Raw genomic sequence first — 25,569 nt, forward strand, 5'->3', positions numbered from 1 at the left:
GTGACTCACAGAAAGCTCTAGCAAGCCTAGAACTCTGGGTCACCATGAATACACCCACATTTATATGATGGGTGTGCACATTTACAAAAAGGGATTGGTAACTACTGCCACGCTGGCTCGTTATTCTGCTTGAAGCTTACTGTGTCTCCTCCTGGCCCTGTGCTGCAGGATGGCTTTCATAGCCACCTGTCCATCGCTGGTTCTTTCTACTACCTGCTGCCTTCTTTGGGGGGTTCTCATTTCTCAGTGTCTACTTTTAGCCTAGAATTTACTATATTACATTCAAAGCATCTATTCACATTACATTCTAAGGTCTCCTGTCACTTAAGGAACTATGTCTTATTTCCCCTCTACAGCTCCATCGCCCAGCCCGCTGCCTGACATGGAGCATTTATGAAGGAGTGTCTGAACGACACAGAAGAGAACTGATTTGGGCTTTTTATAAGTATACTCAAGAGTAAGTGTTTTCAGAGAAATTTACTGGAGGGAACCAGATTGCTGCCACCAAAAATACCTAAATTCTGCATAGTACAACCAGATAAGACCCAGCCTTCCTTCAGATTATCCCGGAAAATTAAACTGTGGGCCTGAAAAACCTCTGCATAATTATTACTGATAATATATCTTATAAAGCTAGACATTTTTCAAATTAAAAATATCCCAAAATATAAGCTAAGAAAATATGGGGCCCTTTCCCAACAGGGTCTTGAGAACATTACTCTACAGTATAGAATACGAGGGGGAACATTAAGAAAAAGATGGTAATAGCAAATTCGACATTTTATATAGAATCTGTGCAAGGCAAGCACTGTAATATTTTCTAGATATTCTTTAAAAGTCCAGGTGATAAGTCAGTCATTCTTTTAAAAGACATTTTGTAATTTCAATGTGACTATCCTTACGAGGCATTTGAGAATATCCCTTTTTCCAATCCTGTCAACTCCTTACCATCTTAATATGTACATGATTCACTATATGAGGGTACATCTGCTTTTAGAAGGTTTAATTCTTTGCCAAGAGAAACATGAAACAATATCTATGATGTGTGCCATTGTGTACTCAGTGTCTTTGCACAATGCCTGCCATGTGTCTGAAACTCAATAACTGTTAAATGAATGAATGAACTAGATGCAAATTAATATCAGCAGTTGGGGAATGTCTGCTTTGGAATCATTTAAATTTGTATAACAAAATGATATCAATCCAGATCCAATTAATGGTGCTAAAAGGGTCTATCTTCCACCAAAACGATTTCAATTTTCCAATCCTAGTGGGTATAGACATTAAACTTAGAGGGCTTCCTGCCAGTTTTTCAACTATCTTATTTAGTCCTCCCCTCCCACCCTTCCTTCTGCTCCCCCCGCCCAACTCTTTCCACTCTTCTGTTCTTCCTCTTACTTTTTCTTAAGAAATGATCTTTATTAAACATGTGGTTGCTTTCATAATCAAATTTGTATTTCTGGACATTTCTTTATCATGAGCTCTTATGAAATCAGGAAGCTCATTTTTGCTTCCCTACTGTAAGCCACACTTATAAAATACTTAGATTTATCTTAAGAGGAGTACATTAACATCAGACTTTGTCAAGCTAGGTTTATCAATGCCACTTTGATTTCTAATCATGGTATATTTTTGCTTCAAAATATCTCTCAATCACTTACTAGTAATTTTTTAAAACATAGTACTCTATTACAAAAATAAATCAAGAGGTTATGCATCTAAATTATAAATCCTGTCCAAGGACAAAAACAAAAGCAAAAATTTCACCACTTTTCTTTCCCCAGAATGTAAATATATTTGATCCATGAAGAAAATGGCTAGTGAGTTTTAGGCAAACAAATAACAGTTCTTTAAAATTAACCACCTCTCAAACTATTCACTTGCTTCTTGAGTTTAGGAGAAGGTGTCTTATTTTGGTATTCACTTACTATGCCTTTCATTTACAATTTTTAACTTTCTTAGATATTATTTCCCTAAGATTTTTTTTGCTCTCCTGCTCTCCATGATATGTTTCAATCCAATAATACTATTGGACATTTTCGATTTCTTATCTATAATTCCTTTTTCCACCTATATACTCATCTATTTACACGTTTTTCTACCTTTTATATTTATTGTTGCCTCATGCTGTCTCTGAATAATATTTTATCTTTGTGGCTTTTACACTCTCTTTGTCCCTTGGATTTCATTGCTTCTATATTTGTTTTTTTTTGTAACTTTTTTTTTTTTTTTTTTGCGGTACGCGGGCCTCTCACTGTTGTGGCCTCTCCCGTTGCGGAGCACAGGCTCCGGATGCGCAGGCTCAGTGGCCATGGCTCACGGGCCCATGGGATACGGCATATGGGATCTTCCCGGACTGGGGCACAAACCCACGTCCCCTGCATCGGCAGGCGGACTCTCAACCACTGCGCCACCAGGGAAGCCCTATATTTGTTTTAATATTTGATTATGCCTTTCTATATAATCAACTTTGTAGACATATGATGACTGATTTCAATGCATTTTCACCAAATAATCCATAGTTCTAGCACTAGATAAAATTATTCTAGATTATAGTAATAAATTAACTGAAGCACATTTTAGATATAATTTATATGAACGTGTGCATACATATATAGGGATATGTGCTGACTTATACACAGATATTATATAAATGATGTACCATATGCAACATTTGTCAGGTGCTTCAGTGTACCAAGAACTTTCTTACAAACATATGATCTGCTCTTTACAATAACACTATAAAGTAGGCAAAATATGGATTATGCCCATGTTAACAATGAAGGAACTCAGGCTTAGGAAAGACTGGTTAAGATCACACAGATGCTTCTGTCAACTGTTATTTGAACTCGGTTTTTCTCTAAGTACAACATTTTCTTCTATTACGTTATGTGGTTTATGCGTAAACTCTCCACACCCATGGAGGCAATCTCTCAATAACAAAACATGTTCAGACTCAGTTGAAGGCTTGCTTATGTAATATAATGTTTAATTGAACAAAATCAATCTTTTGCCTTGATATGGGGATTTTTTTATAGGATTACACCTGCCACTCAATCTCTTTATGACACGAATTGCATAGTCTATTACATACTTAGGAGAAGTCTTATGTTCTATTTATGTGTGGTTCCTTCTTTGTTTCTTTTTCCATTTGTTTTAATCACCAGCTTTCAATTATTTGCAAGTGTTGACTAAGAACCTATGATGTGTTAAGAAACTCGCCTGAGAAACACGGAGGATACCATGTAACCCTGCCTGCATCCCTCACTCTGGCTCCCTCTGCTGCAGCCGTGCTTACCCCCTTGCTATTCCTAAGCCTGCCAGGCACACTACTGCCTTCGGACTTTTGCTTGGGAGTTCTTTCCATTTTGCTTGCTCTTTACACAGATACCTGCAAAGCTAACTCCTGCCTGGTTATTTGCTATCTCCTCTGAACTACTTCAGCACTTCACTAGTACTTCTATTAAGGCGCATATTCCATTCTACTTTATACTGTATTTATTGCTATACATTAATTTATTCCGAGTAAACTATAAGCCCTCAGGGGGCTATACTGGGAAGAAAGACATGTATTCAAATAACCATATTCGTATAATGCTCATCCTCTTTACAAACCTGATAGCCTAATGCCTGGTACATTGCAGGAAATGAATAAATTTATCTTAAGTTGAAGCACCAGACGAGGAATAAAAAGTTAATGCTATAGATTAATGTTCTCCAAAGTGTGAGATATGCACCACCTCAACTATAAGGCGTGGATACTGCTCTTTCTAATTACACAGAAGAAAAAAGTCTCACTAAGATGCTAATATGTCTTTAATACCTCTACAAACCTTGACAAACTTACTTGTAACAATGAAAGAACAGGTTTCAGACTCACAAACCTTTGCAGGTATGAGTATAGCTAGAATTTTTAAAACATTATTTTGTATTAATTGTATTACTCATATTTATCTTATATTTATAAGTGATACTGATTGCATATTATGGTTCTGATTATTTTGCTTTTTAAGTTAAATATTAAATGCTTACAAACAGTAAACATAACATAAGTAATATATAAATAGTAACTATTAAACAAATACCTGTGTGCCCAACTTAGCTTCCTGTGTGCTCTTCTCAAACCATCTATTATTCTCTGTCTGAATTTGCATTTCCCATATTACTGATGAGGATTAAACATTTTCACATGTTTATTGGATCTTCATGTTTCCTCTTTGTGAAATGCCTGTTCATGTTAATTTCATATTTTCTTATTTGGTGATTTGAGTTCTCCTGTTAATTTGTGGCTATTTCTTTTCCATTTAGGAAACTAACACTTTTTCCAACTATATGTGTTATAAATATATTTTATTATCTTGGAGTTCTTATTTTTGCTCACTTTATGGTAAATTTTGGTAAACAGAAGTTATTATTTTTAATGTAGATGAACATATCAATCATTTTATTTGTGATTTATACTCTCTGGGTCTTATTTGAGAAATCTTTCCTTAATCTAAGGTCATAAAAAATTCTCTATATTTTTTTCTATGATTTATGGTTTTGTTCTTTCTCACATTTTTTTTTTTTTTTTTTTTTTTTGCGGTACGCCGACTTCTTACTGTTGTGGCCTCTCCCGTTGTGGAGCATAGGCTCCGGACGCACAGGCTCAGCGGCCATGGCTCACGGGCCCAGCCGCTCCGCGGCATGTGGGATCTTCCCAGACCGGGGCACGAACCTGTGTCCCCTGCATCGGCAGGCGGACTCTCAACCACTGCGCCACCAGGGAAGCCCTTTCACACATTTTTATACACGTGAGTAGGGGCTCAATTTTATTTTATCTTTCTCTATGGCTAAGTTGAATACTCCATTCATTCCCCCACTGAGATGCAAAGACAGCTCTACTCTATTCAGTCTTATATCTCTTTCGGAGAATCTCTATTTTGTTCTGTGGACAAGTATCATGTCATCCTAGTTACTGCAGATTTATTATAAATTGACTACAGAGTAGGACAAATCCTACTCTGCCTGCTCCTTTTCTTCAAGAGTATCTTTGCTATTCTTGACCTTTCGCTCTTCAGTATACATTTTTTTATTTTTTTTTTAGATGTTGGGGGTAGGACTTTATTAATTATTTATTTTTGCTGTGTTGGGTCTTCGTTTCTGTGCGAGGTTGTGGCAAGCGGGGTCCACTCTTCATTGCGGCGTGCGGGTCTCTCAATATCGCGGCCTCTCTTGTTGTGGAGCACAGGCTCCGGACGTGCAGGCTCAGTAGTTGTGGCTCACGGGCCTAGTTGCTCCGTGGCATGTGGGATCCTCCCAGACCAGGGCTCGAACCCGTGTCCCCCGCATTAGCAGGCAGATTCTCAACCACTGTGCCACCAGGGAAGCCCCAGTATACATTTGTCAAATTCCAAAAAACAAATTTTTTTTTTTAAATACACTTTAAAACCTGTAGAAATTTTCATTAGAATAGCTGTGAGTCCACAGATCAAATTAGGGATGATTGAGAGCTTAACAGTATTGAGTCTTCCTATTCCTGAACAAGTTAAATCTGATCATTTACTTAGGTCTTTAACAATATCTTTTAATAATGTTTTATCATTTTCTCCATAGTCTTGCACACCTTATAAGTTTTATTTCTAAGTACCTATTTTTGAGCTTATTATAAATGGAATTATTTTAAAATTCATATTTTCTAACTTTTTTGGTAATGAATAAAAATCGAATTAACTTGTATGATTTGATTTGGTAGCCAGCAACTTTGCTGAAGTTTTATTCATTACAATAGTTTGTCTTTAGATTCTTTGGATTTTGTTTTACAAACAAACATATGACTTCTAAATGACAATTTAATTTGGTTCTTTTCAATGTCACTGTTACCTGTTTTTTTAATTAGTAAATTCATTTTTATTTTATCTTACATTGTTGGTTAAGTCACCCAGGAAGCCTTATTAGTGATTTTATTATAAAATAATAATTGCATTAAAATTTCACCACTAATGATGATGCTTGCTGAAGACGATATTTTAAACAGTCTTTATAAGGGTAAGGAAATTACTGCCTATCCCTAATTAAGTGTTCTTTTTGATCACAAAAGTATGCTGAATTTAGTTTTTTCTGCAACTCTTGAGATAAACAGATAATTTATCTCCTTTAAACAGTTAATGTGGTAAAATTAATTAATTGATTTCCTGAGGTTGAACCCACCTTGTATTCTTGTGATAAAATCATTTTGGTTATAGTATAAAAACCTTTTTTTAACAGTGTGAATTTAGTTTGTTTACATTTTATTTAAAAGTTTAAAATGTAAAATCATGAGTAAAACTGGCCTAAATTTTCCTTTTACATTTTTGTCTGGTTTTGACATCAAGATTATACTAGATTCATTAAAGGAACTGGAGTGTTCCCTCTTTTTATACTTTCTGGCTCAGCTTTGGAATTATGTGTATGTTCTGGTATTTTCTTTGTGGGAAGGTTTTCAACAATTTATTAACTCTTTCATATTTATGGAATCATTCTACTTCTTTTTTTCTTGAGTCAGCTTTGGTAACATATCATCCTAAGACTGTTCCCATATAATCAAAATTATCCAGTTACTACCATAAAGTTCTTCATAGTATTATCTTACTCTTCTTTATTTTGTGTGTTTTGGGTGCATTTTGTACAATTTTTATTGAGAAATAACATATGTATAGTAAAAATGTTTGTATAGTAAAAAATGTAAAAATGTTTGCTGTAACCTTATGAATACGCCTGATTTATATATGTATAAACATATGTATAGTAAAAATGTTTGTATAGTAAAAAATGTATAGTAAAAATGTTTGCTGTAACCTTAAGAATACGCCTGATTTACGGAATTTTACAAATACCAGTGTAACCACCACATAGATCCAGATATGGAATATTTCTAGAATGTTCCCTTCCACCCTTTCCTAGTTGATACCATCCCAAAGGTAACTATTCTGACTTTGATTATCAGAAATTAGTTTTACCCATTCTTAAATTTTATATGAATGAAATTGTGTAGTAGGATGTGTGTGGTTCCTTTTTTTCATCATTTTGTATGTGAGTATTCCAGGTTGTTACATAGCGGTAGTTCATTCTTCTTTATTTCTGTGTAGTAGTCCATCATATGAATGAAATAAAATTCATATCATTGTATGAATATATTTATACATTTATTCTATTTTGACAGACACTTCGACTGCTGCTTAAAGCTTATATGCAAAAGCTACTATGAATATTCTTGTTCATTACTTGTTAAACATGTGCATTCATTTCTCTTAGATATAAACCTAGGAATAGACTTGATGGGTCATAGAGTAGGCTAGTAATCAACTTTAGTATATACTGTCCAACAGTTTTTGAAAGCAGTTATACAAAATTATACTCTCACCAGTAAAGTAAGAGAGTTCCAATTGCTCTTCATTCTTGCAAAAATGAATTTATGTATTCTTTTTTATTTCAGTCATTCTGATATGTGTAGTGGTTCCCCTACTATCTTTTTAACTTCTGCACATGTGAAGTTATGGCTCCCCCTTCATTCTTCATATTATTTATTTATTGTTGCTTTACCCTGATTAATCTCACCAGAAGTGTGTAAACTTCGTTAGTCATTTCAAAAAATTGCTGTTTTACTTTGCTGGCCTCCTTGTTGTTTGTTTTACATTTCATTACTTTCTGCTCTTAGCTTTACTATTTCCTTCGTTTCTATTTTTTATGGGTTTGTTTTCTTGTTCTGTTCCTAATGTCTTAAGTTTGATTTTTATCACATTGATATTAAGCTTTTTAAAATTTTCTAATATGTATTTTTATGTTCTAATAACTTTCCCTCTAAATACTGCTTTAATTTATATCTCACAAGTTTTAAAATATAGTTGTCTTTCAGTTTGAAGTGTTTTTAACTGCTATTTCCATGGCCTCTTTGTTCCATGGGTAGTTTAATTTTGAAATGTATGGGGTTTAGGAAACTTCCCTGCTGGCACAGTGGTTAAGGATCCGCCTGCCAATGCAGGGGACACGGGTTTGAGCCCGGGTCTGGGAAGATCCCACATGCCACGGAGCAACTAAGCCTGCGTGCCACAACTACAGAGCCTGTGCCCTAAAGCCCGCGAGCCACAACTACTGAGCCCGTGTGCCACAATTACTGAAGCCTGCGTGCCTAGAGCCCGTGCTCCACAAGAGAAGCCACCGCAATGAGAAGCCCATGCACTGCAACGAAGAGTAGCCCCCGCTCGCCACAACTAGAGAAAGCCCATGCGCAACAGCAAAGACCCACCACAGCCAAAAATAAATAAATAATGAATTTATTAAAATAAAATTTATGGGGTTTTAAAAAATATTTTTATTTATAATGCATTTGCACTGTGGTCAGAAAATGTGATTTGTGAGATCCTAAACTTCTAAATCTGTTGTGAATTATGATAGGAAGAGAGTAAAAGAGATCCGTTAGTTTACAAGGATAAGACTTGCACCGGAGAGAGAACGCAGGAGATGCAAATAGAAGAGAAAATACAGCACCTCAAGAGTGACCAATTCAAAAGGTTAGGAGACCAGACAAGATTTAGGAGATACATACAAAGTTTCAGACAAGAATAATTAGGAGAATCATGCAACACAGACAAAAACTGGAGAGGAAAAGAAAGAAATTATGATTTGATTTGATCAAATGGCTAGCACAATGTTCAACTGGTAATGTCAAACAAGTTAATTGAAAATCTAAGATGGGACTTAACGAGAGGTTACAGGTTGGAATTTGATATTTCACTCATCTGTATGGGATAATAATTCCGTAATAGGAAATGAGGGTAAGGGAAGAAAAAAACATATTAAAAATAGAACCCTTAGAAACATGCATATTTAGGGCTTCCCTGGTGGCGCAGTGCTTGAGAGTCCGCCTGCCGATGCAGGGGACACGGGTTCGTGCCCCGGTCTGGGAAGATCCCACATGCTGCAGAGCGGCTGGGCCCGTGAGCCATGGCCGCTGAGCCTGCGCGTCCGGAGCCTGTGCTCCACAATGGGAGAGACCACAACAGTGAGAGGCCCGCGTACCGCAAAAAAAAAAAAAAAAGCATATTTAAAAGGTGAAAAAATATATACAAATAAGGAACTGGCTATTTAGTTTTTTTAAAAGTCTTTACAAGGTTCTCCTAATTAGGCTGTTAAATTTCTAGAAACAGAAAGTACATCTAATAGAAAATTGCATCTATATTACGCAGAGAGGGGAGCCATCCAGTAATAAGAGATCCAGAATGTAGCTTTCCCTTTTCTTTCATTATTCAAAAGTACCTTAAGTAGATATTCACTAATCTCTACTTCGATATAATTTCAGCTAAATGTAAAATGCTCCTGCTGAACAAAATTCTACCGCTACAGAGGGTGGTGATTTCAAACTCTTTGGCCTAGTACTCAATGGACAAATATGTGCAATTCAAGATTCATGGTGGTATACAAAAACATTCTTACTTTTGAATTCCGTATGTTCTAAAAGACACTGTATGCATATGGAAAGCATCAGCAAAAAATCCAGAACTGGAAGTAAGTACAGAAAATCTAGGGATGGTAGTGGTAGCAAATTCAATGTGTGATGCAATGATCAACGCTTAATGAACATGAGACTAGAGATAGTGGATGAGAGGCAGCTGCTCCCATGTTCCACACCCCGATACTTATGCCAGGGGTCATTAACTCCCTGCTCTAGTGCGTTGCAGATGCCAAACAAATACTGAGCACAACAATAAATCTGAAAGCAGATTAAACTTGGAAAAGCAACTAAGTCTATTTCAATAACATCTTGAATTTTACAAATCTATTTGGTCATGTAATTTTTCTACTTAATTTTAAGATATTGTTTATTTAGAGGAAACTTAACTCATTTATTTTTGTTCCTTTAGCTTAGCAAAACTTAATACCAGCAATTTGACACATAAAAACTTTAACATTTTTCTTTCAACCTCATATGGAAATTTATATCATACAAAACAAAAAAGAACTCTGGAGCTTAAGCATGTCAACATAGACGTTTCTATTTTCAGTGTAAGAACTATAAAGGAAGAATATTGACTTTGAGACACTTAAAACAGACCTTCACACTGAAGATGATCTCTGAATTGTTAGAACTTTCAAGCCTTTTAGCTTATTTAATATTTTTAGATCACACCTAATTTTAAAGCATCTCCGTACTTTTGGGTAAACTTATCATCTATGTGTATTAGTTATTAGATACACCTGCAAATACATCCAAAGATGGAGTATACACTACTTTTGTCGTTTTGAAGTATTTACACTATGTTCATTTATTCAACTGATATTTACTAAGCTCTTATGTTAAGCTGTTGGATGTTCATAGGTGAGAAAGGGGAAGAAGGAAATAAGTAAACAAAAACGACTATTTTAAAAGAAAATCTTCAGGAGGAAACCAACTTCGATAAGATTTTCAGGGAAGGCCCACCTGACAGCCGAGAAAGAACTGGTGGTGCAGAGAGGCTGGCTCAGAAGTGCAGGCCAAGTGAGGAAGGAGCACATGTGAAGGTTCCAAAGCAGAACCTCCCTGCCCCATCCCCCTGGAGGCTGGGAGGCTGGGTGCAGTGCACGAGGAAGAGCCAGGGCAAGGCAAGGGCAGCCAGGCCGGCCAGGACATGCATGGTCTCACAAACTGGTGAGAGGTTGGAATTTCATTTGAGTGAAATGGGAAGCCACTGAAGAATTTTATGTGACATCATGAGATTGACACGTCCACAGGCCTCCTTCCCACTTCAGCATGAAGAATGGATGGGAAGCAGGCAGAAGATGAAGGAGGGGACTCTCTCAGGAGGCCAGAAATGACTGCAGCCTGGACCACAATGATGGCTTTGGGGATGGAAAGAAGGGGATGGGATACTCACTGGAGGTGGAATCCACAGAACTTATTAATAGATTAGATGTGTGGAAAGAGGGAAAGGGAGGAATCGGGAGTGATTCCTGGGTTTCTTGCTTGGGTAATTGGGTGTAGGGTAGATCCCTTTACCAAAAACGATGTTAGTTAGGAAAAAGATAGGCTTCAGGAGAGAGAAGCAAGAGCTTTTAGTAGGTACACATTACACTTCAGAAGTCTAAAAGAGATACAAATGGCAAAGTCAAGCTGTCAGTGGAACACAGTAATCTGGAACTAAGAGGAGATCTAAGCTAGAAACATAAATTTGGGAATTCTTACCAAAGAAATAGTTGCGGCAACATGAATAGATGAGATGCCTATGGAGAGAGTAGACAGAGAAGTAAAAGAGGACCAAGGATGAGCATCGAAGAATTCCTACACTTTTTAGGACAGGCATAGGACGAGAAATCTCCAAAGGCAGAAGTAGGAAGAAGACTAGGAGTGGGAACGCCTTGAAGTCAGAGAGAGGCACGGCAAGGGAAGAACTGTCCACCCTGCAAAGTGCTACCGAGATGAACCTGGAGACCACTGGCAACCTTGGCAGGACAATTATAGCTTCCTTGAGAAAGCAGACGTTGAAGTGGAGTGGGATAATAACAGCAGACCCGTACACGCTCAGAGTATCTAGAACAGCACTTCAATAACAATAAAACAAGATTTGAGTCCAAATGTGGTAAAAATATAAATAGCAATCCTATAGTTAACACACGCAGAAGAACAACACAAATTTATTTAATACCTTCAGGTTCCAGTCACTGTGTCAGGTGGTTCCTGAATGAAAAAAAGCCAGGCGGCCGGCTGTCCTGCCATACCGCCCTGTACTGGGAAAGGCTCTGGGAGAGCCACCAGCCAGACACAGCACTGAGGCACCTGCCTATGATGGGCCTGGCATTATCACAGGGCTTAGGAATATCAGATTGAGTAAATTCTTGCCCCAAGGAATTCAGGGGAAGAAAAGAGAAATGTACATAGGTAATTATAAAGCACTGTAACACTTTTCATATGAAATTTATAACATATTGTATAGACAGGGCATTCCAGGAGAAGGGAGATGTTTGTGGTGATAAGCTGGGGTCAGAGGAGGCCTTCTAGAGTACCTGATCTCCAATTAAAGGGAAAGATGGACAGCCTCATGGAAGACAGAGGGCAGTCAGGAGGAGAGGGGTTATTTGAGCAGAAGGAACTGGACAGCCTTAGCAAGATAACAGCAGCAGCATGTTGTGTGCGGGTTAATTAAAGCACCTCCAAGAACAGAATAAGGTGAAAGCTAAGGAAAGAGGGAGAAATTTTACCAGAGGGACCTACAGAGTCTTATATTTCACAATAAAAGGGTTATGATATCATCCTATAGGGATGGAGGTGCAGAGCACTTAAAATGTTCCACATAGGGAGGGGCACGTTATTCAGGTTTGTGTTTTAGATAGATTGTTCCGGCAGCTGTGTGGGGATGGATCTGAAAGTAGTAACACTAAAGTCAGAGGGAACAGTTACGAGGCTGCTTCGTAGTTTAGTGAAAGATGATCAGAGATTGAACTTAAAATGTGGTAAGAGGATGGAGAAGAGGGGATTGATTCAGAAATACATATGAGTAGAAATCGAGATGGCTGGATGGCCAACTGGATGTGGAGAAAAAGAAAAGACTAAGAAGATCAATGGATCCACAAGTGAAATAGAATACTTAAGAAAAAAAGCAGGTTTGGAGAAAGGATGATGAGTTCTGTTTTGGACCCAGTGAGTTTGAAGTTCACAGGAACATGTGAGTGCGTATATATCCAGCAGGCAGCTGTGTGTATGAGTCTGAATTTCAGAGGAGAGGTTTGAATCAAAGACACCTTTTTTTTTTTGGAAATAGCTTCACTGAGGTGTAACTCACATGCAAAAAGTCACGAATTTACATCTGGTGAGTATTAGTAAACGCATACAGTCTCGTAACCACCAGCACAATCAAGATACAGATTACCATCAGCCCCCATAAGTTCCCTCCTGTCTTTTGGAAACACCATTTGGAGAGTCATCGGTAAAAGGTGGTGGTTGAAACCCTGGGAGTGGATGAGGCCACGTGTAGCTGCGGGGGGGGGGGGGGGGGTGGGGGCAGTAGAGCGACAGTAGCAATGGGGACACTATCTTGCAGAAGCAGGTAGAGGACAGAGAGGACTACAGAACATTCAAAGAGGCACAAAGGGAAATAGGAAGGAAGAGGTTCAGTTAGGAGGGAATGACCAACAGTGATAAGTAGAGAAGCAGGTAAACTACGATAAATTCTCTTTAAATAAAACCAAAAGCATTACATCAGTCCACTAGGTCGGTAGAGATCTTAGAACAGTCAGTTGAGGTGCAGCAATAGAAGCAGAAGATCCCTTGCGGTGGGTGGAGGAAGTGAATGACAAGAGAAAATAAGACTGCTACACCGAGAGGATTTTATGGAAAGGACAAGGATGAGGTTGCAGCTAGAGGAAAGTGCCAGTGGAATTACGAAAAGAGAGTCTTGAGTCTGGAGTTGGGAGACCTGGATTCTCGGAGTCTCTTGTTTACCACTTAGTAACTGTGTGACCTAGACCGATCTCAATTTATGTGGGTCTGTTTCGTTGTCTGTAAAATAAGGCAGCTTAATCAGATGATCTCCACTGTCCCTTCTAGCTTTGATTCTGTGGCACCGTACAGGCATCTAGAAACATGGAGATAATTTGTAACCCTTGTAAGAGCAATTTCAACAGAATCGTGGGGATGATGTGAATTGAAATGTGAATATACAATCCCTCAGAGAAATCTGGATATGAAGGATCTTAAGGAAACCATGGCAGATGGACACATGTTTCCAATATCATCATGAGACAACATTTTGAGGTCCACATAGGGCAGCACCTGACCAGGGAGCCAAGCCAGTGTCAACGAACTCCAGAAGAAGGACTAACATTTATTCAACACATAGTAAATGTCAGTAAGTCTGCGAGGTGTTTCACGTGTGGAAAAAGCTAGATGTCCAGTGTTCTTTCTCTCTCAAATTCTCTCTACCATTTATGGAATCACTGCAGGTACAAGTTTATATCATAGTCAACCTTTGAGGAGGAAACAGAAATGATTAGGTTCCCCCAAATATTTTATTCAAAACAAAGTCTCCATGGCAAATTTAGATTAATAATTATAGAATTTTGGTACAAAGAGAACATTTTTCACAAATTCAGAAATCAGCATGCGGAAGAAATGGGAGTTCAAATTCAGATCTTCTCTCTTCAATTCCAAATTTCTCCATCATATGACAGCTACCTAATATTATTCTTCTTTAACTGTCATATGCCTAGGCTTTCATCTATTTCTTGGATTATATGGGTTTATATAGTACTTATCCTTCCCTAGATTATATCTAAATCCCTATTAAATAGGTACTCTAGTCTCGACCGAGTAACTTTCTTTTCAGTCTTTGAAAGATGCATTCCAGCATCTATCAATACCCTTATGTGACTGTAAGTCATAGCCCAGAAAACTCTAATCTGGTTCTTGACAACATCTAGGTACTCAGGTTTTATTCTCTTCTTTTCTCTTCTGAAGCCTCAATCCTCAGCAAGAAGAAGAGATGAAAATACCACCTACATTGCTAAGTCCTTCAGTTCCTACCTAGGACATCTAAGTCAGTGGACATACATGTGATACTTCTTTTTTGTGATAAAGTTTAGTTCCACATGGCATGCCTGTCTTTTGGCAAAGTCTTATGTAATAACTTCGCCTTTACTGCCACTGGTGAAAAATTTACACAATACTCACAATGAGAGGTCACAGAAGCTTAACTTGGCTAACAAAAAATGGGAACAAATTAATATTTATTATATGTCTTTTTCTTGCCGATGCAATCTTTTTAGGCTCCTTTTCGTAAAACTTTACATATGTTTAGATAATTGTCTATGTCAAGTCCAAATAGTATGGTCTACTTTACATTTTTTATGGTACAGAGTATCAGAAAGGAAGTGGGCGCATAAAATTTTATGACAAATAGTATAATAAAGAAAAAATAGTAACAATGGTGAAAATGTTGAATAGATTAGTGTACTGTTAAGGCACAAAGAAAAAATGTACAACTGAATCTTAATATCTGGTCAATTAAGGACACTGCTACAAGTTACTAATCAGATTTAATAAGGAGGTACTCTTTTGCATGGAGTCATTTTTCACCCTCAGTAGCAGGCGCTTAAAAAACACTATTGTAAGAATTAAAATTAAAAAGTACTTTAAAGTACTTTATATATTATTTTATGTAAGTGAAGCATATAGTTAAGCTTTATAAATTATCGTTAAGATTTTGGGTATAATTGAAGACTTGACCATCCCTTAAAGATAAACTTTTTCCTAATCAACTCTAACCAGATTAACAGATAAAGACTATTCATATGTCCTCCTTCATTTTTAAAATATTTCACCTCAAATGGTATTATAATATAGAGCAATTTAGAAATATCAGAAAATCTAAACCATGAACAGATAAGAAGAAACAGGCACTCGCCTCTCCATAAATCTATTAAGACACAAAAGCTAGATTTTGCTTGGTTTTAAATGCACACATACCACCACAGTCACAAACACACACACACACACACATACAGAGATTCATTTTAAACACCTTTTATATACTATTTAAATTAAACCTGAATATAAAAACTCTTCTATATATGTTAAGCAGAACAAGACAAAAGAGAGGAATAATTTTCTGCATAAACTTTTTAAGAATTCTTGTTCAAAAGCATTTAAAAATAAAACATTTGGGGGAGATTTGGGGAAATGTGAATATAGATTTATAGATGATAGTATGGATTTCTTTAATTTCTTTAGCTGATTTCAATAATTGCCTGAGTTAATGATATTGTGGTTAAATAGGAAAATGCCCTTTTTCTTCGGAGATAACGTTATCTTCAACTTACTTTCATGTAGCTCAGGTTAATTAAAAAGGTTGCAAAGAGAGAGAAAAATGTAACAAAATGTTCGTAACTGATAAACCTGTGACATGGATACACGGACACATACATATGTTCACGGTGTTATTCCTTTAACTCTTCTATAAGTTTAAACATTTTTGAGATAAAAAGTTGGAAAAAGTAATTCATTTCATATGATTACAACTAGAAATATTTGTTTCAAAAGAAGTGATCTGATCCAACACATGAGTCATGAGCCATTATCAAAACAAGGTTCTTCCAGTTTGAAAGGATTTTGTCTATTTAGATGAGAGAAAGGTGCGGATTTACTTGAGGAGGAGAGAAGGGAAGGCAGCTTCAAAGTTTGGGAGTTTGCCTGTCACACAGATGCACATTTCAGGAGGATGGGCTCTGCGTTCGTCTTCCCAGCCTTCCCCTACTAGCTGAGTGATGGCTATCTGCAGGGAGATGCAGGGGGACCTTGGAGAGGGTGTGAGTGCAGAGACAAGATAAGGAAAAGGCAGTGACCCCAGACTGAAGGGAGATAGGTCTCCCCGGGGTTTTCATTTGGATGGATCTCCAGATAGGGGCAGGTAGGGAAGGGGAGAGAGCTATTAGACACCAGGTGATGAAGCATAAAGAAATTATAATAAAATGAGCCATCCTCTGCTCAGCTTCAAGGAATGATGACTTACAAAACTATTTCACTGTAAATGAACTTGTTTTTCAGACTCATTATGCGAAAAAAGACCCAAAACGACTCTTCAACTAAGAAAAAAAACCAAAACATGTTCACTTTGAAACCCAAACCCAGAGAGCGAAGACTTGGGGAGAGTGCCTTTAAAACGAATGTTGACCGTGTGGCGCTTAATAAATGTAGGGGCTTTGAAAACATCCTGTTGTGAGAAACATCTTCCTCACTACCCAGAAGACAAAGAGAAACAGTGAGTGCTGACAACACGGTATTAAAAAGCCAGCCCTACCCAATTTGTTATCCACAAACATATATATTCTCTTTAATTTACTCTAAGCCAGAGTGTTGGCTCATAGCATTTTACTTTTATGTCATTATCTCTCTGCCATACACACAAGTCATAGCTGGGGATTTCAACTCGCAGTGAAGCTACACTGAGATTCCAGATCTCAGGTAGTGTTGGCATGAGTGCAAGTCTCTTCAGTCATAGAGAAGACAATATCCTAGGGAGTCTGGAATTAGTCCTATTTTGCACCATTCAAGCCAAAATGCTGCTTATCGAGAAGCAGGTAATTGCTAGCTAATGGCTATGGGGGAAAAACCACCACTGCATTTTGATCCAAACACCTCTCGGCACCTGACAATAATTAAAGCTGAGCAAAGTGTAAACGTAAAGTGGAGACAGATTCTCGAGGAGGTTAAAGAGCAAACATTAAAAAGGCGAGTTTACCTCATCCGACTGGGAGGGGCTGATTCTGGGCATGGGCGATACTTGCGGCGTTTTCAACTGCGTGCTGTTGCCGTCTGCCACCAGCTCTCGGTGGACCGTTTGGATGTGGTTCTGGAGTTCACTTTCAGACTCAAACTTAACGTTGCAGCTGGAACAGCGCGTCTTCAGCGCCCCGGCCTTGCCCTTACCCTCCATGGCACTCAGGTTCTCATTCTGGCCCAGGCCTGGTCTACTCGTGCCGGGAGGGACGCTGATGCCCGGGCTCCCGCTCTTACTGAGATTCACGCAGCCGGCACACAGACCATATGGCAGGCCGTTGATGTCAAGTTTCACCAGATCTTGCTTGGAACGGAATTCCTTGAGGCAGGACGCGCACTTGTACAGTTTGGGGACATGCTGGCCACGCCCCGTGGCCTGGACCGCAGACCCGTTGCCCGTCTTTTGCATGTGGAACGTCCCGTGGATTTTGAGTTCTAAGGTGGAGGTCACCGTCTGCATGCAGACCACACAGCGAAATCCCGTCAGGGAATTCCTCAGGTCGGGGTGCATTTGGCAATGCTCTAGAAACTCCTCTTCGCTCTGGAGCGGCATCTTGCAGATGCGGCAGTTTCCGGTATCGAGGCTCTTACTGTGCGTGACTTTGTGTTCGGTCAGAGTCAAGAGGGAGGGGAAGCGCTCCCCACAGATGGGGCACATGTAGTGTTTGACGGGGCCCAGGTGGGTCTGCATGTGTTCCCGGAGGCCGTTTTCCGAGAAAAAGGTTCGAGAGCACACGTTGCACTTGTAGTTGCCTTTGATGAGCTCGGCTTTCTTCTTCACAATGGCGCTCTCCCCGGGCCGGATGTTGTGGTCCCGCAGCTGGTGGTTCTGCAGCAGGGTCTCCATGGTGTAGGCCGCCCCGCAGATGTCACAGCCGTACATGGGCTCCGAGGTGTCCACGTCCTCCTCGCTCCCGTCGTGGCTGTTGTGGGACTCCTGGCTGTTGGTCAGCAGGGTCTGCAGCTCCACCTCCTCTTTCTGCGCCTGCTCCGAGGCCCCGTTGGCGCCGCAATTAGGCGTCTTGGCGTCAAACACGCAGTGCTTCTCCCGCAGGTGTTTCTCCAGCAGGATGATGGCGTGGAAGGCTTTGCTGCAGAACTTGCAGTTGTACTTCTTGCTGTGGGTGGTGATGTGGCACTGCAGCTCCACCTCGGTGCCGAAGGACTCGCCGCAGAAGATGCACTTGTGCACTTTGCCCTGGTTCTCCAGGTGGTTGTGCTTCACGTGCAGCTGCAGGTCTGTCTCGTTGCGGAAGTCCCAGTTGCAGGACGTGCAGCGGTAGACTTTCTTCTCATTACTGTGCTTCACGGCCAGGTGGAGCTGAATGGAGACCTTCGAGTCGAAAACTTCTTGACAGAGGGTGCAGCGGAAGAAGACGAAGGTGTGCATGTCCAGCAGGTGTTTCTGAAGGTCGTCCACTGACGTGAACTGCTTGTCACAACTCTCGCAGATGTAGTACGTGGAGGTGATCATAAAATGAATGGTGACGTGCTTCAGCAGGGATTCTTGGTTGGGGAACTCCTTGTTGCACTGAGGACAGGTCAGTTTCGGTAGCACGGTGTCGAGATGAGTTTTCAGGTGAGTCTGAAAGCCGTCCAGGGACGTGTACTTAGCACCACACTGATTACAGATATACTCTCCCGCTGGCCGCGCAGGCGCACCTCCGACCGCCTGCATCATCTTAAGAGATGTCTGCTCTATGGCCACAGGAGAGAGGGGGCTCAAGGCCCTGGATTTCTTCCCGTTGTGAATATAATTCAGGGCCAAGGGAATGTTTTTATGATTCTCTTTGATGTGCTTGTTCAGTTTAAGAACGCTGTTGAATATTGGAGAATTCGTACAATAGGAACAAGAATAGACTTCTACGACTGGTTCTTTTGGAGTCCCGAGCACTGGAGACCCAAATCGGGAGCCACTGAGGTCGCAGTGGACCTGCCTTATATGCTCTTCAAGGGAAGAGTCAGTGAGGAACCCCATGTAGCAATGGGGACAGAAAAAAGCGTTGCTGTCCTTAGCCGCAGGGTTGGCAAATCCGTGAGAACATCGGATGTGTTCCTGAAGGGTGTTGAGGTCATTGACAACTTCGGAGCAGAAGTTGCACTGGTAGACGATGGCAGGCATGGCAGAAACGATCAGACCTGGGTCCTGAGCTTCGTGCACTTGCTTAAGATGTTCATTGAGGTTATAGAGGGAGGGCAACACCTCCAAGCAATACTGACAAATGTGGGCCTGCTCTGGCTTATCTAAATGCATAGTTTTCAGGTGAATCTGCAGAACCGCCAGACTCGAAAACAACTGCTTGTTGCAGTAAATACAGCTGTAGGTGACTTTTGCCTGTTTACTCGAGGGGACGGTCATGTCCGGGGTTTGCTGAGAGGCCCGCTTCCTCCCTCGACTCTTGGGGATTGGCGGGGCGGCTTCCACCATGGTCGAGCTGTCCACTGAGAGGTTGGAGTCCGGAGTCGTGCTGGACACGGAGGTGTAGCCCACCGTGACCAGGGAAGGGCTGTTGCTGTGGTTGCATGACTCCGGTTGCTGGTGACTATCCATGTGGCTGTACAGTTCCTCGACGGTGTGGAAGCTCTCGGAGCAGATGGTGCAGGAGTTCTTCTTCTCCCCGCCGTGCATCTGCTCCATGTGGTTCATCAGGGAGGTCTCCTCCACAAAGAGCTCGTGGCAGTAGACACACTGGAGGGCCGCCCGGTCCTCGTTCGGGGAGCACTCGGGGTGGCACTCTGCAATGTGCTTCTGGAGGTCTTCCGGGAAGTCAAAGCCTTCCTCGCACTGACTGCACTTCTGAGTGTCCTTCATCTTCCAGTCCTCCATCCTGGAACCGGACTGGGAGCCGTCCTTGTTCCTTTCGTGAACCTGCATGTGTCCGTGTAAGGAACTAGAGGACAGGAACCCACGGCGACAAATGGCACATTTATATGGCTTGTTGGACGTGTGAGTCTTTAAGTGGATCTTGAGGTGATCACTTCTGGAGAACGCGGCATCGCATTCGCTGCAGTGGTACTTCTTGTCCCCAGTGTGGAGTTTGATGTGGCGATCTCGGCTCCGCTTGTGTTTGAACAGCCTACTGCAGTAAGTGCATTTGAAAGGCAGCTTGTCGCTGTGACTCTGCTCATGGTGCTTTAGGTAGCTGAGACGGCTGAACGACTTGTCACAGAATTGGCATGGATAAGGGAGTCCAGGGCCACCTTCTTCCTCTCCAAAATCACAACCTTCTCCGTGGCTGGGGGAAGTCTGGTCCTTGCTCGAAGGTGAGGAAGCCGGCCATGAGCAAGTGGGGTCATCTTCCACATCCACTCCATCTGCAACAAAAAGCATCGGAACGTTTCATTTTCCGTGTTGAGAGTTCAAGAGTGAGTTTACTGTACCACTGTGAGTGTACTGTACACAGGGTGGGACCAACAAGAACCTTTCAGGGAAAAAAAAAAAAGGAGAGAATATTTGAGTGGAACACTTTCAAATCCGAGCCCCAAGCTTTTCTTCTGCATTTACTTTTCACTGGATTGTAAAATATAAAAAGATATTAAATAGTTCTGTGCCTAAATTACCCTTTTATTACTTTTTATCATTCTTCTTTAGAAGCAACGTATGTATTATGCATTGACAATTTTATTAAAATGCAGATTTTAATATATTTAATGTTTCTTTTGTGTTCATTCTAAAATGATTTGCATATTATGTGACCATCTGAAGGACCAAATGAAAAGAGGAAATATTACAGGAATGATTTAAAATTAATGCAGTCAACCCAGATGTCTAATATTTAATAAAATATTCCCTCTGAATTTTGCTTGTTTTTATATAAAAAGGCAATTCTGAAGACCAGAATCTTTTATGGGCTTCTTATTGATACCGACCTTATTGCATGCAGCAAAACAATATTAAAAAGTAAGCACATGAAAGAAGACAGAAGACACAATAATAATTATGTCTTGTGTAATAAAAGACAACCAGGACTTCTTCAATAACTGTAAGATTCGAATAGCATAGGCCAGAAAATGGATTATTAGATGTTAGACGGGTACTGCTAGATATTACATGTAGCTAGGATCAGACAGGATCAAGAAAAAAATGAGTTTCACAAGGGCCAGATTGTAATAGTGTATTTTGTTTGGAAAGTTCAAGAGGTGGCCCACCATTTCTTCCTTTTGCAAAAGCTTCAGCAGCATGAACTTCCTTAGTCAAACAGGACCTGCACTTTGAGGTGAGCAGAGACAAAGCAACTTGTGAAAAACTGGAAACAGGAAAAGTGATAAATGATTATGCTAAATGCTGAAAGATTTATGGGTAACAAAGAGAAGACAAACAAGCCTGAAAGCCAGATATAATCTTAGCAAGTTATCCATAAAGTAACTCTGCTTTATATTGGGCGGTTTTTTAACCACGTTTGTAGCTAGCGTACCCTCTTACTTCTGTCACTTTCTTAATATTCAAGTGGAAAATGAGACCTTCTCAAGTAGGTTGTAAAACCTCTTTCTGGCTTTTCAGAACAATCTATCATTCAGGATCGGAAGACATTGTAAAAGCTTTTCATTCTCCAAAGGAGCCAGATTTTTCATAAAGGCAGACAAGTAAAGACCATGGAGTGTGCCTGGTGGAGACAGTGATTCTATTAGAATAGTAGGTTCAATTAGAATATTATTGGGGTATTCCAATAAGATGCAACTAGAATATGATCAAATACATTTTCAAATTCTTCAAAGCTAAAGTTCACTAGCAAGCTATATTATTAACACAAAAGTAGAAACTGGCAAGCATTATGTAAACAAATTCCACGTCTGCTTTCTTTAAGGTAACAAGATTTTACTAGATTATCAACCTCTTGCTTATCCACAGGAAACAGATGAGGATCATTCCTTTCCTGCATCTAGAAACTGATGACAACACCATCTCACTATCAATGCCAGATGGCAACCATCTAACTCTGAGAAAACAACCAAACACCATTCCTGGATCCCTGCCCACTGCAACAGAGCTTCGCAATACAAGTTGAAAACCACATGATTTTGCATCCTCATTTATATACGTCTATAACCTAACATGTTTCCAGCATAAGAAAGAGTCTGACAATTGTGGGTGTGATTTCAGTTTAAGGGTGAATACACATAAAGAATATATGCAGATAAACACATCACCTAACATACAGAGAGACAATTTTGAAAAATTAAAAACAAAAACTTCAATGATGGTCTAGCTTTCCCCTTAGAAGACATAAGCTACCTAAGGCTGGTAGCCCTAAAACAAACCAAAGTTTGGAAATCTTTCCCCTAATTAAAAAGTTTACTCTCTATTAAATTTGCTCAGCATTCTAAGAAGAAAATCTACCACTTTCCACACATTCCTTGTTTAGGCTTACATCCTGTTGTTTCACTTAAAAATATTTTCAAACACATCATCTCATTTGTACAGTTGGGGAAAACAATGAATCAGAATTTGTCATGCATCTAGACTGAAAGAACAGAGCTGCTGAGCCTGAAAATTCAGCAAGTGAATTTATTATTAAATTGCAGATTATGCCCAGGCATGATATATCATTATACAAATGCACCAAGAATTATTGAGCAACAGACCATTATAAACATGACACCATGCTTAAATCAGGTTCTTGTCTGTGGGCCATGCCTGACTATACCTCTTACATACCTGTTCTCCTAAGCTTATAAATTTCAAATATAGTCAAGTGAGCTGAGGGTCAGGATCAAGTTTTTACTCAAACCAAGATTCAAGGGAACTAGAAATCTTCTCTTCACTCTCTCTCCTGTCCCTATTACTTGGTCTTGGGATAAAGAGGACGTGATAATCGAAGATGATGTGTCTTTGTAACTGAGATACAGGGAAATCACCTACCGGCTTCCTAATTAGGGCTTAGGCTGAGCGATTGAGGGACACTCAGCAGAAGTAAAAAGTTTGAGCAGGGAATGCTACTTTTAGAAAAATAAGCAAAGGTTTCACGAAAGGCTGATTTCTGTTTTAAAATCTAAATTGTAAAACGCTCATTTGCTAGTGTTGTAAGTGGGCCTTTTCTCCCTGGGATGCACAAGGAACTCACTGACAAGACTCCCAGGGGTGTTGATCCATGCTCTAAGGGTATCAGAATCTCCCCAGACTTTTGTGGTGTGGTGGTGTTGCCAACATTCTCCGAGGTCTACCCAAGTCTTTGAAAGCTACTCGTCCCCATTACCTTAAGCTTTTTGGCATTCACAACACAAACTATGTTTAAATGGCTACTACAGACTTAAACAATTTCAATTTCTTTTTTTCATCTGGAAGAAAGTGTGGAGGATTCTTTCAACTCCTGTTACTGAGTCAACTTGGACTTTTTTACCCTTTGACACTCACTAAGTGCTACTTCTTACAGAAGTGTGTTTCTGTGTTATGGTACGTTTTCTGCATTTCAATGTGAAGTACTTAACATGTCCATGTTAAATTTTAATTTTTTTGGAATCAGTCACTTCACACTAGCTGACTCTCAGAGAGCTACAGCTCTTACAACGGGAAGAAGAAGAAAAAAACAACAACAACAAAAAAAACTTTGCTGGAAACCAGCTCCGTGGCCTAAAAGTCTATTTAAAGATGCAAATCTGTGTGCATAGTTAGTGCAGATGTTTTTCTACAGCAACTGTACTTGCTGAGTTTCACCATTTCCATAAAGCACATTAAAACAAGTGTGTGAACACTCGGAGATGAAAGTCTCGAACACTCCTGAGACTTTCAGTGGAAAGGAGAGCCGCCTGACTTTTCTCCAAGCAGACAGGAATGCCCATGATTCAGCAGCCTGAGTAAATAAAAGAGGTCCTTATTTCCTAATTTTGCTGGCTGGCCACACTGCAGCAGCCTCTGTGCTCCTGCCAAAGGGGATGCAGAACTGGAACTACACCCAGCAGCTGAAGGCCTGTCTTTGTTAGCCAGCCAGGCTTTCCCGACCATCTTCTGGCAAAAAAACTGCCATATCCTGCAAGGAAGACCTCCATCTCGGGCTTGATGGTTCTCTAGTCTGCCTGAAAGGACCAAACAACAGATTTTGCTGGGTCTACGTCGGAGGATGACAGCTGGAAACTCAGTTAGCGGCAGAGCAACACCTGTTCGGTCCTATTTATGGGGGAAAGTGCTCACTAACAGAAAAGTGAAGTCGTATTAGAAGGAGGGATTGTGCAGGAAAAAAAAAGACGCCAGAGCACAAAGTACCTCTGTGACATGAGCCATCGCCCCTCATGTACCAACCCTGGAGGAGAGAGCAAAGATTGGCTATGATTTTACCCTGGCTACTGGGGGATGGACAGACGAACACACCCTGGGAAGGGCTGCTGGGTTGCCAAATGGGGGGCTGATAATGTCCGTCTACAGCCTGTCATTGTGGAAGAAAAATGCTGAGGGTCTGGCCATTCTTTGGCTTTCAAATCCAACTGAAGTAGCCAATAAAAAAATAAGGTCAAAGAAGGAGGAAGAGAAGATGCACAGGAAGGTTTGGGGTGATGCTCAAGCTTTTTATTTTTGCACCGTAAAGCATGTCGTAGTCTTAGGGTAAAGTACACGCTTCTGGAGGGCAGGGACCAAGCCTAATTTTAGAATGCTGACTCCAACAGTACGGGCAATCCTGAAATTATTAAGGAGGAAGTCAAGTAACAAAGTGGATTGACTCACTGTACATGTTAAAGAAGTGATCCGAATCTCTGAAGTTATGGAAACTTCCAATACATTTAGTTCTTCGTAGGGCTGGGCCCACGAGAAGCTGGCTTACTGATGTCCTTTTGCTCCCTGAGCTCATTCATTGTAAAGGCAGAGAACTCACTAAACTGCCCTCGGGGACTCAGTATCATGTGTGTGCAAGTGCCACACAGCAAGATTTCTTTAACGGGGACAGGATTTACATCACTGGTGACTTTTCAAGTGAGGAAAAGAAGCCCGAATACTGACAGCTCTGGTACCTCTCTCTCTCTTCGAAGAGCAATAACTCAGAATGAGAACTAAAAGTCAGGAGTCCGGAGTTTTATTTCTAGCTTCATAACTGACTTAGGGAGTGACCTGGCCAAGTCATTTAATCTGCCCCTACCTAGGCATTTCACCTGCAGTATGAAGATGATAATTCTTGCTACTTACCCTCTGGGGTGTTACAAGGATTAGTGAATATCTCTAGGGCACCTGTCATCGCTGAAGGAAAAGCTGCATATGTAAACAAAAAGACTTACATGTGTTGCATGCATGTACCTTTTCACATGTAAGCTTCTTAATGTGTGCAGTATAAACATATTTTAACATTTTCTTTTCTTTAATTGAACCACTGGAATATCAGCTTTAG

At 40.2% G+C, this 25,569-nt stretch overlaps 1 protein-coding gene across 16 annotated transcripts in view; it reads right to left on the reverse strand.

Moving 5' to 3' along the window:
• Positions 1 to 25,569, reverse strand: part of ZNF521 (zinc finger protein 521) — a 283,746-nt gene that overhangs the window by 144,651 nt on the left and 113,526 nt on the right. For 15 of the 16 annotated variants that reach the window (XR_012325358.1, XM_073790619.1, XM_073790629.1 and 12 more), the window contains one exon: positions 17,223 to 20,575. Coding sequence is in view for 15 of the 16 variants with exons in the window: in XM_073790619.1 (XP_073646720.1) it covers positions 17,223 to 20,575 (3,353 nt within the window). In the remaining variant the exon portion in view is untranslated. Of the gene's footprint in view, positions 1 to 17,222; positions 20,683 to 25,569 lie in introns of all 16 variants that reach the window. The other variant, XM_073790624.1, reaches the window with a different exon arrangement.

Source organism: Tursiops truncatus, chromosome 13 (genome assembly GCF_011762595.2).
Source record: "Tursiops truncatus isolate mTurTru1 chromosome 13, mTurTru1.mat.Y, whole genome shotgun sequence".
NCBI lineage: Eukaryota > Metazoa > Chordata > Mammalia > Artiodactyla > Delphinidae > Tursiops > Tursiops truncatus.